This window comes from Lytechinus variegatus, chromosome 13 (assembly GCF_018143015.1).
Source record: "Lytechinus variegatus isolate NC3 chromosome 13, Lvar_3.0, whole genome shotgun sequence".
NCBI classification, from domain to species: Eukaryota; Metazoa; Echinodermata; class Echinoidea; order Temnopleuroida; family Toxopneustidae; genus Lytechinus; species Lytechinus variegatus.
The window spans coordinates 14,648,690-14,665,289 of record NC_054752.1 but is presented as its reverse complement, the minus strand read 5'-3'; the positions used below and the strand labels follow the sequence as shown (position 1 = coordinate 14,665,289).

Here is a 16,600-nt window from a genome sequence, read left to right as displayed (position 1 = left end):
ATATAGATAGGCCTACATGTCGACCCTAATGTAAGTGTTGTGCGGTGTCCCATTTATGTCGCCAAGAGCTTTGAAATGAAAGCTTTTTCTTTTCAAATTCGAAATTTTTCGCTTGCAACATGCTCTCTCTCTCATGATGACATTTACACCCTCCCCCCAAAAAAAACAACAACGACACGATCTTGCAACCTGAAATAAATAAAAGTTTGTATATTGCTCAGGACCCTTTCATTTAAATACAGTTTCTGTATAAGAAAATATATGCTTAAGAATGTCAGGTGACTCAAATGCACTGATCTGAATGATAACTCAGATCAAAATGTGAGAAGCAGACGAAAACTGAAAATGCACCCGATTGGTGGAAACTTCTGCTTAACTTATCGAAGAAGACGTAACAGGTGTTTGGATTCCTACATTCGTTTCAGAGGGGAAACCGGATAATAGTATCCAAAGTGAGCTAAAATAGTTTTGCCTCATTCACATTTAAACATTTATTTTCAAACATCAATCTTAAATTCAGTAAAATATTGAATTATTCAAATGCATTAATTTCACGAGAAAACCCTTAGCTAGATATTATGTTTGAACATTTTAATCCCTTCAATATAATGGACTCTTCCAATCAGCTAGATTTGCGATCTCGCTGGAATCGATAAACATGATTGAACTCCGTTTCTTGGCAACTGTAGTATACTATTGTTGTTTCGGCAGACCACAGCACGGCATATACAGACATATATGACACAGACGAACACGAAAGCACTCGAGGAGAAGAAAGTACAAGAAACTTATAAAACGAGCACCTCAAAAAAGTGGGAAAGGACATATCATCTAAAGCGGAGGACAGGCATTAGGTACGTATATGAATGCCATCTGTTTAATTCAGTGAATTTCGAAAATATTAGGTTCGAGCAAAATATATCAGTGTGTAGTAGACTCTACCCGGTCCATATGCGAGTATTCGTGTTATGTATTTTTTTTCTAATGTTTTAGATATACACATCAGGGAAGGGCCGAATTACCGATGTATTACTGATGGGCCTAACTATAAATTGCTTATAGCAATTCATGAAATTTCAAATTATAATACATCATGTTTAATTATTGTTGTATCATAAACCGTTATTTTATTATATTTGTGATATCTGACTTCATCAAGACTTCGTGAAGTCTAAATTATACTTTGCGATATCACAAAAATAATCAAAATAATGGTTTGTGAAGTATTCATGAAGTGGATTCTTTGGATATGATTGTAAATATCTACTTGCGAATTGATCTGCAAAGTATTAAATTTAAAAAAAATCACTCCCTTTTTTTCTGTGGGCCACACTAAAGATGTATGAAAATGTTAATTTTGTCTGATCCAAAGCCAAGAAAGATATAGCTCTCAGTCTCACATATACCTCCAGATAAACTGCAGATATTCCAACATAAGTTTCAAAATTCAATGCTAAATTAGTAACAGCAACATCCCTATGGATTATTTCTTTAAAACCTCTGTCTCTGCCATTTTTAATGATCGATTCCATTTCAGGTCATTGTGAAGAATTTTCCAATTTTACAAGAAAATGAAAAATTTTGCTATGATGCATGTAGTATGCCGTTATTCCACAATCAATGAGCTAGAACTGTAATTCTTACCTGATTCTGGTATTTTTCAATTACAGATCAAGATGGCCGAAACTATGGTGAGGCCGAGGCCACTCGGTGATTGAGACTTCATCTTCAAGTAGACACGAATGCCGGGGCTAACGACGTCCAAGGCATTGTGAGAAATCGGCGACAGCGCTTGATGAAACTGCCGATCTCAAGAGGACGTTTTGATGTAGCTAGCTTTCAAGATCACGGCCACCCAGGTTTTGTGAAATATAATGATGACACCCTTGCTCCTAATCGAGACAATTACCCAATTATTGACCCAACTAGTGGGTTTGTATCGGTTGCAGCAGATGTGGACAGAAATACGGGGGTCAAGAATATACCGAACATGCAGCAGTCGGACAATCCACCAAACACAGTCACCCCGTTCTCACCGCGACCGACGACCACTCTTGCTCACAGAGACAAGGTAAAGGAGTCTGACTCGCGGGAGAGCAGTGGAGCCATGAATCCTTTGAGAGCTTCTGCCCCTGCTTCCTTGCAATACAATGATCCTCAGTTGCAGAAGACAAGAGTTTTAAATGATCCCGGTACTTGGAATAGCAGGAAAATAAGCGATGCCATGATACGAGCAAAGCTAGGAGGTCAGTACTTCTGGTGCATTTTTAAAAAATATATAACATTTTCAAAGAGAGTATGTTCAGACAGACTTAGTTAATTAGTACATTACACCTGTAGTTAACTACAGTAAGTTAATTTGAATCATCTTGTCCTGACTAAGAATTTTTGTTTTGGAAACAATAAAGATATCTTTATATATAGTATGTGATCCCTTGGAAGGACATATAAAAATGATTTATAGTTTTATTCTTTGATTACGTTGGATTCTGAGTTTTTGCAGTCAGGGGCTGCGGAACGGTTTTCAAAGTGGGGGGCTGAACCAAAAGTGGGGAGGGCTAACCATGCTAAAAATCACAATTATTTGGTCATTTTTACGTTTTTGTACACGGTTTTGGAAAAAAAGTGGGGGGGGGGGCTAAAGCCCCCCCTCCCCCGGTTCTGTGACCCCTGGGAGTGTCATGCAAATAATATATATATAGGCCTAATAACTTTCTCCACTCCCTGGGAAGCATTCCAGTAGAGGTTTTCAAACTGTATTGTTTAGGATACTATATTCACTTACTTTATTAACTAAATATTTATTTTCTGAAGATTATTCTAGTTAGACCTTCCATAGTCATAGCAAGGGCGACTTTGAAATAATATACTTAACTTCTCTCTCTCTTATTCCAGGCTGGACAAGTGATAAAGATCCCAGAAAGACAGAGAAAGAGCAGGACCTTATATGGCAACAGATTCATTCCAAGAACATTAAAAATCAAGCAAATGTAAGTGTACCATTCAACTTGAACATAATAATTTGATTAAATACATGTATAGCATTCGATCAGAGGTTTACCGGTAGATAGAATGGAGAAATGCAGCGCTCTCTTGTGCGTTGTTTGGTCAAATTATTGCTTATAATGATAGTGATTTTAATGGCGACTTGTTTTAAAACAAACTCAGGAATCCTTATGAAGAATAATCTTATGTATCTCATTAAACATTCAATGCGAGCGGGATACACAAGCGAAAAATGTTTTATAGTTATGTAAATTTGCATTTTTATTTTGCTATTAATTTGTTAAATAGTAAAAAAAAAAATGCTCCCTCCAAGTCATGGTATTTTTTTTCTGCCTCCCCCCATTGTAATTCCTATTTCCATCACGGATTACAAGAGTTAGCAGTCATTCAATATTTAGATTTCAATGACATTTGCCATAATCTTCATTGCCTTATGAATTAGGCCTTAGTTATGTGTTCTGGTCTAAGGGATAAAAGATGTGATGATAGAATAATTTTATCTTTCGTTGTTTATCATAATTCTTATCCTCTGCTTTACAAACTTTTGTATGACCAAAAATCTTGATATACTGATTATTTGTGATTGGAATGATTTAATTTGGATTTCCTTGTTAGGTAGTTTTCAGTGTGCTCCTTTAAATTGTTTAGGCCATTCTTTAAAGCCTGTGTATAGCTTTGGTAAAGGGTCAATAATGTGATTGATAATCGAATATCATCTAATATGACAGTCTTACTGAAGCGTAGAGACCGTTAGATATTTTTCCAACTGCACTTCTCTGAGAAAATTTCAAATATTCAAATCTTGGATATATAGCGCCCTCTCTCGGCGATACTTGTTCAAATTAAAAAAATGGGCATTCAAGCACTTATCTTATAAATTTAGTGATTAGATATCCAAAAGTAACAGACAAAGAACATATCTTGAAAGTTTCAGCCCATTCCATGATTTGGAATAGGATTTAATTGAAAGACAAAAACACACAGATATTTTAATTTGATTGGGTGACCCGATCAAGTTAAATTTCCATGTAAAATCGCAAAATTTATCCTGTAAAACACATTTTCATTTCATATCCTCCACATCATAACTGTTATAGGGCATATCCATTCATATTAGCTAGCAATGAATTGGAATAGTGATAGACCTGTGCATTTTGGTGGATTTACCAAAACTATACACAAGCTTTAATACAAATATAGCAATTCATGTCAGTTACCTGTAGGCCTATATAGTGTGTACATAATGATTACAAACCCTATATCATAAATTTGATTCTAAATTTATCTTTGAAGGTCATTGACAAAGCTGAAGATTGGAAAGATGAGGCAGCACTAAGATATGTCTACTTACCCTCTACCCAAAGGTGAGTGTAGTAGATTTGACCCGAAAGGGGGTGGGGGTAGTCATTAAGTGGTTTGTAAAACTATGTGAATATGATTATATGAGACCTGGGGGTGTTTCATAGCTGTTTGTAAAGTTACGCACAGCTTTATGCACGACTGGAACATGTTCTTAGGTCATATATCAATTATACAGGGATATCATTTAGCACAAGATAGGATCACCGGTCGTGCGTAAAGTCATTAGTATCTTGAGAACAGCTTTATGAAACACCTACCAGGATTACATACGTGTTTACATACTTATTTCATAGAATAAAACTATGGAGGCTCTACAGACTATTTATGGTATGAACAAAAGTAAGATAGAAAGCCCACTATGTAGAAAATATTGATTTCCAATTCTGCACATCAAATATCTTCAGTATTTTTACATTCATATTGCTATTTTAGGGGTATTGCACTTTACTATTTTTTTTCCTTGATATAGGGCATATGAAGCGGTGAACTGGGATGCCAAATTGGCGCCCAAGGTCCTACCCCCAGCCACCACCCTGGAGAGACAACCAGACCCGGTTTCACATCGCTTCAGTGTGAACAAACGTTATGAGTCTGCCGCACAGCCATGGCAGGTATGTTCTCAGTTTATGGAGCCCTGTTTCATAAACACATTATTATCAATTCCTTGAATGTGTTTTGTCAGCCCAGCCTATTAAACTGAGGAAACTGTAGCCAGTGGGCACTTTGGCGGCATAGGAAAAGAAGTTGGACTGCAAAGTATCATGGGTAACACAAAAAGTGAAGACTGATCACTACATCGGAAGCATAGAATTCATATTATTGATTTGCGATTTTGATATTGTGTCCCAACCAAGAAAACAGTTTTTCCATTCTTCTTATCCCCCATTTTAAATTATTTTGACTTGATTGCCACGGTACTTTTGTAATCTACTTAATTGTCCAGGGTAAGCACTTGTTGGAACCGAGTTGAAGTATTGGTGTCCGATTATCTTATTTCTCAAAGTTTTGATATAAAATATGAACAGAACAGAGAATGGGTAAGAAACATGAATTCGATGATTGGAATGATGTTATTGACAATAGACAGAGATATGACTGAATGCTGATACCATAAAAAAATAGGAGAAGAAGCAATTCTAATACCTCTTTTTTCCCCTCCATCTAGAATCTTGGAAGATCATTTGACATGTTTCAGATCAGAGATGGTTTTCATATCAAAGGACCGATTGAATTGTAAGTACACAATTAAAAAGTTTGCATGAGTTTTAGTATAAAGTTGAAGAGGAAAAACTCTTTTCAGATAATATTATCCAATCCATGTGTTCTTTATTTCTTCTGAGTCAAAGTTTGCATATTTCAAATGGATCTCTGGGGTCCCAATGTATTTTAAGTTTTAGCAGACTCTCCTTTATTATATCATATGGTTTTGAAATACTCTTCTGATGTTTGATAATGAATAATTATGCAAAAATTCCCAAGTTGTGATTTTGTTTTACCAAGATAAAATAGACATGTTTGAAGGATGGTTTATTATTCGCAGATCATGTGGTAATTCATGCGGCCTTTACCCAAAACATTTACAAAATATAGAGTTGCCATTCATCCTTACAAAAAAAAATGTGCTCATTCAATGTTTCAAATTTCATGCAAACTAGTTTCTAATAAAGCAAACATTGACAATCTGCAGGGGTCCCAGTGACTTGCCATATACAGATATGCAGTGGCATTATTGAGCCAAAAATTTTGAGTGGCTCGATATGGTGTATTGCGTAAAATTGACAAAAAGTTGCGAGCAAGCAAAGTGACCAAGCAAAAATTTCTACCTTTTTATCTAAAAAATCCAAGTTGGTGATAGATTTTGACATAATATTCTGAAAATAATATATTTCACCCTTATCCCTTTCATTTTCTTTTCCTTTTCTCTTTTTTTCCTTGGTTGTGATTTTTTTTTTTTGGGGGGGGAACAAGAGCCCCCAAATCCCCCATCTCTGCATCATAGTAATGCATTTGACCTGTTTTTGGAATACATCATTGCTAGGCCCATGGGGGAAGAGAAATCCAAGAGATGAATAGCCTAGCAAAGATGTAAATTTTATTATCAACAAGAAAAAGCTACTTTGCAGAATTAATTTTTTTAACAAGCAATTTTACCCTAAATTGTTATTCCTAATTTCCTCTCGTTTTATCAACAGCTGTAGCCCCCATCGGAAGAACTACCAGATTCCCAACTACACTGGTTTTGTGGGAGGTTTTGGCGAGCGAGATCATCCTCAGCAGTATTTCTTCCCTTCTGCTGTCCAGAGAACCAGCCTTCCCTGGTACACAGACACAGCAAAGTAAGTTTTAGAGGGTTGTTTCCACAGAGCATGTGTTTGTGAAATTTTTAGTCAAGCAAGAATATTACAAGCATGATTTACATTTGAAATGCCATTCTTTCAAAAGAAAGTTCATCAAACTTTGTATCAACTCTGATTATATGAGAGTACTTGTTTTAGTTTGATTCATATCATTCATGATTTGGATTACTAGTGCAAATTTCAATCGCTTAACTAGCAGATATACTGCTACATTTAAGACAAGAAGGAAATATATTAGAAGAGTTGTTAAACTTTTTTTTTATTATAATATTTTTATGTTACCTGATTGCTAAGAGCACATTAATGCTTGTAATCAAGCAACCAGTGGACCAACAGCTTAAATTCCTCTCCGAGGGTTCTGTGGTAATGAGGATTAAGGCCTTACCAAAGGGCACTTGTCCACTGATGGGATTCAAACCCGGGTCACCAGAATCCGAAACCCCGCTCTACCGACTAAGCTATCGTGCCTCGCTGACCCACTGATTTCAACACACTCAACTGACCCACTTGTTTCTTGATTTTTCTCCACAGTCGGCCAAACATCCCTGGATATACAGGCTGTACACACTGGAAGTCTGAGAAACCAGCAAATGCTAATGTGCCCATCCCGCCACCACAAACTACAGCTAGAGTTCACAGGTAGGTTTTATTTATTTATGGTAGATTCCATATGTAGGGGCATCGTGCATGGTCTAGTGGTTAAGACTCTCGTCTTTCAATCTGAGGGACGTGGGTTCGATTCGCAGTCATGGCATGCTTTCCTTCAGCAAGAAATTTACCAACATTTTTAGGTGCTGCACTCAACCCAGGTGAGGTGAATGGGGTACCTGGTACGAAGAAATTCCTTGAATGCTTCATTTATATAATCATTCTTTTATGTACATGTATTTATTTTTTTTTCATGTATTGTCGATTCATTAATTCATTCTTTTATTCTTGTTCGACAGGATTGACCGATATGACCCGAACCAGTCAGCACACAAGAGGACATCACGAATGTCCAAGATGGTCACTTTGGTACCACCCTGCAACCCGTTCAACAAAGTAGACAAGGATGAGAGGACATTAGAACAGTATAGGTAAAGGCCGTGTTACCATGGTAACTGTAAGCCTAGTTTTCAGCTTTTCCCAATCAGATCTTGAGCTTACTATGAGTATGGAGTGTTGTGGCTTAGTGGATAGACATCCAGACTTTGAACCAGAAGTGCCACGGTCCAAAGTACACTGCAGTACATGTATCCATTGGCATAAGGCATTTATTTGTATTTGCCACTCTCCATCCAGGTGTACTGAGGAAGAAACTCCTTAAATGAGTCGGGCATGTGATCAAGGTAGCCATATCTAATACCAGTGTACACTGGCGGATCCAGGGGGGGGCCAAGTCAGCCCGTGCCCTCCCTTTTTCCCTTTGAGAGGCACAATTCAAATTTTTAATGTAAAAATGCTGATAAAACAGAAGTGCTCCCCCTCTAGTGAAGCCTTTTTTTTTTGCCTGTCAAATTTTTCCTTGGGAAAATCCCCCCCCCCCTTTGGAAAATCCTGGATCTGCCCTGCCTGTGTTATGGTATGCAGGGTGTGGAAAGATTGTATTAAGTGCTTTTATATATGTAGCATATAATTATTATTTACCAGTATTATTAAGTTAAGGCTATGTCATCACATTGTAAAGGCCACAAGTTGTGGCTTTTTTTTTGGGGGGGGGGGGACCTTACAATAACAAATCCCAGTTAGATTTTTTTATGGAGTAACAACCTGTTTTGGGTGAATTTCAGCTAATTCTCAAGTGAAGATGTTTTTGCTCTAGATAATATATCCATCTCATCCTAACATCACATGCTATTTATAAAAAAAAACGAGAAGAAAATCTGAGGTGCAATGCTTTTTTTTTGTCCTCTTGTTCCCCTTTTTGTGGTTTTGTCTGTTAACTTTCTAATGCAGTCTAAAACTCAAGGGAATAATCACAAGAGTGAAAACCATTTGTGCCCATTTCCTCTGCATTAGTATTTTTAGTGAAAATCTTTCAAAAATTTTTGCAATTATTCAAAGGGAAATAATGGCTCTAAGGTTTTATAATGCATGAAGAGCTTGTATGTATGCTGCCATTTTGTCACATTTTCTTCATTTGAGTGATAAAGTAACCTTTGCAACAATTGTGTATTCCCTTGTAATGTATATATGTACGGTTAGAGATCTATAAATTAAACAATGATCAAAATGATTTATGAATGAATAGTTTTCTATAATTGTAGTATTCTTCCAGATGTAATATACTAAATATGCAACATGCATTCAATGTTTTAGGTGCCTTCTTCCGTAATTATATTATCATTATATAGCAATACTGAGTATTTTCCCCTGCACCTGTATTTCATATACGTGCACTAGATCTATGCAATTAAGTATGCCTTATACGACTATTTTGAATGCCTTTTCTACATTATTACATGTGTTAATGTATTTGTCTTTGTCTAAACTGTATGTGCAATTATATGAAATTATTCTGTAGCCTATATGCTGTGAATAAGACAAGATTGGATGGATAATTGTTTTTATGATTGTATTATGTGATAATAAGCTCAAATTAAGATTATATATATATCTTATTCCTCAACATTTACTGGACAATAGTATGTGTATATATGAATGATCGCTGCCTTTGGGACTATGTATAAAGTTTCATACTTGTTATGATATATATCAAAGATTTACTACATCTACTGTAAATTTGTTATTGCACTTTATCAAATCAAAATATTTAAGTTGAAACCATGAGGATCAAAGAGGATTTGTAAAGTTATATGGTCTCAATATTGAATGTAGGATCTTCAAATGATAGTATTTTGAAAATATGCTAATAAAGTTAGTGACATTGTGTGACTATTGGAGACCTATGAATTATTTCTGGACTTGACACTTATTCAGTATTTCGAATAATTAGCATTATGATGTGCTTCAATGGCTGTAGGCACAATTGAGAGATAATGAATATTCATGAGGGCCAATTCATGAAATGGGTCATTTTTATACTGAGATTTGCAACTTGTACATCATGCTTCCCAGATTTCTCTTGCCTCAAAAACTGAGCCGTTTAATTATTCACATGCGCATTTTGTAATTGCTGATCATGTTTTTCTGTGTGATTATTTTCTGAATATCATTTAGGAACAATGAGCATGATAGTCTTTTTTTTAATTTAATGAGAATTTGTACTATGTGGAATACAAAACACTATATCTTACACAGATTAAATTCTGGTGCGGTTGTAAATGCTGTAGGTTGAATAATAATATTTACTTTCTTTTAACATATTTTTTATTCAAGTATTTTTTTATTATCTGAGAACAGATATATAACTTTTGTCTTTCAGTGTATAGCTTAATGTAAAATATGAGAACCTTCTCTTTTATGTAAGTTTTTGAATATTGGACCCCCCCCCTTTTTTTTTTTTTTACTTTTGTATGGGTATTATTATCATTGATAAAAATGCATCCCTCTAAATCTATATTGTAATCGCTATATTACTCTATATTTGAAAAGCTGTTATTCAAAGTTGTTGGTTACTTTCTATACTTATAGATCATTATTTGGAATGATATGCAGTGCAAGATTGCAGTGGAACAATATGCAAAACTAATGTCTGTTTTATTTTTTATGACAATGGTATCATTGGACACATTCTAGAAAAGCAATAAATATCCGTCCATGTAAAAATAAATTAAACAAAATGTGTCGTTTTATTTTCTTCTGTGTGCACTTGAGCTGTAAATGGGGCCTCGATCATGGTATTCACTTTAATAACTGTATTAAACATTCATATACAGGCCCGTATTCTGATCGCAGGTTTAACTTTAACTCAGGTTTAAAGTTGTGATTTAAGTATGGATAGCCAATTGTTACATATATCACTAACAGTAGAGATATCATACTTCAGCTCATTTGGTTTCAAATCATTCATAATTGTCTAGGAAGTATAAAATAGACGATTGTCTTCACCAGCGATGAATCAGGAAAGAGCACAGGAAACATAAGAAACATACAACTTCCTAAAAATTTTGATACTTTTGGCTTCCCATACTTAAACCACAACTTTAAACCCAAGTTTAAGTTAAACCTGCTATCAGAATATGGGCCACAATGGATAGCAACAGAAGGGTTAGGAAGGGGGGGGGGGTCCTAGTGATTCCATCCAAATCTTTTTCCCTCTACGATTTTATTCATTCCTTTTCATCTCTGAACTTCCTTGATGTTCTGTCTTTTGATTACATGAAGCCTACGTTAAATACCATAGACTAAAAGCTTTTTTTTCAAATTGATAATGGTGTAAACACATGATTTTACAAGTTTCAAAGAGAGATATCCCATGCACACACACCATGAAATCATATTTTCTTCCATATGTATTACCTTTATTTTTATAGTTTGCAATTTTGTTTACCCTTTATATTTTGACAACTTGGTCACATGTTCATAAATGCATTCATAATTTTATGAACAGTTTCATAATACATGAAATAGCCCCTCCTCAAAAAAAAATTGGATTTGAAAGTACTCCGTCTTTTAAACACAGAGTATCGATCTTGCTATAAAAAATATAGAAGCAACTGTATTTTCCCTAGGTACACGTTCTACAATCAAGAAAAGAAAAAGATGTTCCTTTTCAAACATAAGCTAAATAGTTGCATATCTTAATATTAGGTTGAAATGTTTCGGGCAAGGGCAACATCTCCAGTTATAATTGATATTGAAAATATCTCAGAATTCACATAAAACACAATTTTCAGGTGATTTCTTGTTGAAAAATAGTGAAATTCGGGATACTCTTAAAGTAAAACCCCACAAACAAAATTGTACATCACCTATGAATGCAGAATGATTTTTTTAAATGGAAATCTTGGGCCGGTTGCAAGACGAGTTGCATTTAGACATAACATGGTCAATTGCAAGTCTAGAATACACTCTGTTGATTGGCTGAAAATCAGATAGAGATTGATTATAATTTCTCTTGCAACAAGCCCCACGAGTCGATATAATAATAATAATAATATAGGGTATTATATTGCACACTTCTCCACCTTGTTAGGTGCTCAAGGCGCTCCTACATTACCCAGTTAGCTGGGCGTTCATAGTGCACACAGCTTTTTAAGGAATTACTTCCTACCGGTACCCATTTACCTCACCTTGGTTGAGTACAGCACATTGTGGATCAGTTTCTTGCTGAAGGAAATTACGCCGTGTCAGGGATTCGAACCCACGACCCTCTGTTTCAAAGTCCGAAGACTACTCCACTGGGCCACAACACTCCATATAAAAAAAATTACTTGAAGCTTACTCTCACATAAACAAAAGCAATGAATGAACATGATTTTTTTATTCATCTTGTTTTATTGGTTGTCCACAGCATAAATTTCTTTATAAATCATTACTATAGTTCACAACAATCTGTCTCCTTATCTTTAATAATTTCATAGAAATTTTTTATTTTTCTTTAAAGCACTGACCATACCCTTGATTTTACGTGTAAGCAGCACAAAACACACGAATACTCTGAAACTTGGTAACTATTTAACAAGGTAAACATTATAACTCTGAACATCGTCATGAAAGAACACTTTGGCAATTTTTTTTTGACAAAACCATGTCTAAAAGTACACAAGGCATGAAATACAAATGGTGTATAGAAAACTACCACTCTTTTAAAGAATTGTGGCAAATACAAAATGCATGAGAATACAATTTTGAAAGATCACAAATAATGAAGTTACTTTTATTGCATTTTTCTGTATTATTTAGATATTAATTTTGAAAGAGCAAAGATAATTAAGTTATGTTTCATTGCATTTGTTATTATAATTGAGATATTCCAAATGGCCCATGCCGAAATTACAAACACCCTAGTACAAAATATTCCATGCCCGATATGACAAATTGCCCCCTGCTGAATATACAAACGCCCAAGTACAAAAACTCCCTGCTCAAAAATGCATGTCATTTTAGTACTGTTAATCATTATCAACTTGCAAAAATCTCATAATTTGCTGGTTGAAAATTTGTTGGCAACCATACATTTACAAAGTTTTCCTAAAATATGGTGCCATATGAATTGCAACAAAAACAATTTCAGATACACAGAATGTGTGTCTTGAAGATAATCATACATTATAATTGTTGTACAATTAATGTGCACCTAAAATAACTTGACAAATTATGGTATTAACTAATAATTAAATCCTGTGACATACATTTTATATCATCCCAATTGTGATTGTTACATTATTATTTTAATACTTTTAAAATATCTCTGCACAATATATGTGGATATTATAATCATTCAAATTTGAACATCTCTGGCACAAGGAAGGCATCAACTTGATAACAATGTAGATTTATTAGCTAAATGAACTAGAATAAAACATTTTCAAAGAACCAGAACTTTTTCATAACATCTGAGCATTTAAGTTTTAACCAAGTCAAAAAAGGACAGAAATACTTTAAAGGATGACGTCAACAGTCACATTTAAAACAGTAGCAAACCTTGAATAGGGTTTAGCAAACACAACAACATATCATCATAATCATTACAATGGTGCATCAAATACCTTTATAAAAATGAGATTACACCAAAATCCAATAGAAGAAAGTAATTACCACATAGTATCAGTGTTATTTCAATTTTTCTTCATAAGTTTGACTTTAAATCCAGTCCAAGAATACAACTTTTAATGAGGTGAACTTCCAAAGGTTAACCAATAATATTGTCAACCCAACTCTGAATTTATAAACTTTCCCTTTAATCAATATGAAATGCATATCCAAAATTTAACCTTGAATATTTTTTAAAACTCTGAACTTTTTAACCTTATCTTGTTTGAAAAAAATGTTTTGAACGCATTACCCAAACCCCAGCGGAGTTTAAATGGTCTCAGAATTGGAAATGTGTGAACACAAACGACAGATCATTCAGAAACAAAATACAAATGAACCCCAAAATAGAAACTTGCCAAAAGTTTGAACAAAAAGTGAACTTTAACATGGCAACTGGGTGTGCACTTACACTCATTATCTTTCTGTAAAATGTCAAAATAAAATTCTATTACTTTTTGAAAAAGATATTCTTTCACTAAAAAAATTCATCGTAGCAAAATAGAGACCTCATTAGTTTGTACATAGTTGGTTTAAAAAATTGGATATATAAAAAAGTAGACTATTTGACTGAAGTACAAAAACATTTCAAGTTGATTGACTCTTTTCACGCAAAGAAAATCAAGTCTTTTGACATTAGAGTGTAAACCTTTTCATACTATTCATAATTGATAATCTTTACTTTTACAACCATGGTTCATTTTTCTTTGTGATGATCCAATTTCAGTTAAGCATTTTCAGCTTGGAAGACTTGCTGCTATATTTCATTTTGCAAGCAAAATTTTTCCACAACAATGTTTTTAAAACATACTAACAGGTAGGGGAGACAACACAAATATATTTCAACCATCAATTTTGGAGGCATTTATCTGGAAGACATTTGTGACTATATGTTTACTTGTTGCAATTATAAAAAAAACAATTTTTGTATTCATATTCTTCCCTTACTAGATCGCCAAAAGATGTTTAATCTGTTTACAACATCAACAACTTAAGTGGCATCTTTTAGCCATTTAAAGTGATACTTTTTTTAATTGATTAATTAATGATTATTTTAAGCCATTTAAAATTACACAATTAGTAGCATAATTACATAAAATGAAACTTGCCAAATCTCTTTTTTAATAAGTAAAATACTTAGTGTTATTTTTGAAACATTTCGAGTACAAAATATATACAAACACAAGGTAATGTTTCATACAAATATCTGACTGTCACCTGCCTTTTCTATAAATGACAAGGTAAGCTGCAAAAGGTTTCAAATCAGAGGAACTGTAAATACAGGTTAAGCTCACGAAGTTGTGCTACAAAAAATAAATATCCCATGTTTTCTATCCATATAGGGAATTCGTAGTTTGCATAAAAAAGGAGTAAAATTGTAAGTATTAATATTGTTCTTTTAACCAGTTACATGAGATTCCCATTTTAATAGAGTGCCGTGACTGATCCAACACAAAATCAGAATGAGATTAATCTCAACTTGTATCTTTCATGTACACAATTGAGATCAATTGAGTTTGATTGAATCAATCACTAGTCTTCTTGGCACAGGGCCCAATTAGATCAATATACATGTAAAATATTCGACTGATTATAACTGCTGTATTTCAACTGTATCCAAACTTATAGATTTTAGACCCCGATGAGTATTGTAAGATCCAGTTGAAAGCAATTGGGAGCACCGAAAATCTTCTGGAATCTTTTTCGATTTTTGAAACTTAGTTTTGAAAGTTTCCAATTTTTTAAATAGACAAACATTACCCTGGATAGGGGAGAGAAAACATAAATCCTGGACCCCATCTTACAAAGAGTTACGATTGATCAAACCAACCTCAACTATGGAATGCCAGCAATGTCAACGTCTGAATTATTTGTTATATTTTCTGAATATGACATGTATCCATCGATTCCTAGTTTCATAAAAATTCAGTGTGCTTATCTTTGTTTACAAAGTACAAATTTCCTGAAGAAAAAAATGTGACATTCATGGATTTCCATTTACCCGAGGTTGATCGGATCAATCACAACTCTCTGTAAGATGGGGCCCAGATCACTTTTTAGCAATCAGCAAAGATGACATACAAACCAGTTGTGAACATACATCCAGGAATCCATTTCTTCCACTTCAACTAGAACTAAATATAAGCCTCTATGAATAATATTTCCACTGTAGAATAAACTCATTTATGAGTACATTGCATATGATGCATTACAGTTGTACGTGAAAGAGTTGATGAAAACTAACCATAAACATAAATATCAAATTACTCCACATACAAAGAAATTCTCTTTACAAAGTCGTGTATGATGCATAGAGCAGTACTGTAACAAATAAGACAAACATAATACCAGTCGCACATAAAAGAGTCAATGAAAACTAAATCCTAAACACAAGTATGAAAGTACTCTTACATCATATATCCTTAAATTTTTCACACACAATGTTTAACCATTTTCACTTGCCTGTTAATTTTTCCATGAATATGTTTTTTTCTACTTCATATAGCTTTGCTACAAATCTATACCACGAGACAGATGTTCTTACAGCGACAGGCGTATACTGGCTTTAGTTATTTAATCACACACTACTGACGGCATCTTAATTTACAAGATAATGAAGTTTGACGACTTCATTATTTGATGACCATGATACATGGCTAATGGACTATATAGGACTATCTACATGACTATTCATGGATTATATTTGACTATCTAAATGGCTAATCGTTTTTTACCATCTACTTGACTAATCATGGATTATATTTGACTACCCATGGCTTTCCTGTGACTATTCTAATGTATTGCATACCTGATAAAAATCAATATATACATATAGTGATTTAGTGTATATGTTCACATGCAGAGTAAATAATAGCAAATGTATTACTTGTTTGCCCAAATGTAGAATTATCTTAAAGATACCTCATCATTTGGGATATACTAGTATAATAATGCTACTAGAGTTGTTCAGTGTTACATAACCAACCCCTAAAAATAAATAAAAATGAATCACACAAGTTGGACTTTTATGCCATGGACTTTTTACAATGAATTTATCTCTGTCAGTCATTGACCCTTGATAGATAACTTTTTTTTATTTGATATGTAATTACACTGTAATTCTGTTGCCATAAATCTCAAAGATTTAAAAAAAAAAAAAAAAATTATCTGAAGATCATGACGCCTTCTTCGCATACATTCGTAATTCCGAAGCTTCGTTATTCCGAAGGTTCGTT

The 16,600-nt window shown here is 34.1% G+C and overlaps 1 protein-coding gene across 1 annotated transcript; it reads left to right on the top strand.

Moving 5' to 3' along the window:
- The first annotated feature begins 750 nt into the window (after positions 1-750).
- On the top strand, positions 751-8,619 carry LOC121426435 (spermatogenesis-associated protein 48-like). The gene is given in 10 exon segments (XM_041622734.1): positions 751-854; positions 1,671-1,713; positions 1,716-2,246; positions 2,896-2,990; positions 4,300-4,370; positions 4,838-4,979; positions 5,534-5,601; positions 6,561-6,704; positions 7,257-7,364; positions 7,673-8,619. Coding segments are annotated over 9 exon segments (1,332 nt in total). The 5' UTR covers positions 751-854; positions 1,671-1,676; the 3' UTR covers positions 7,809-8,619.
- The last annotated feature ends 7,981 nt before the right edge of the window (positions 8,620-16,600 follow it).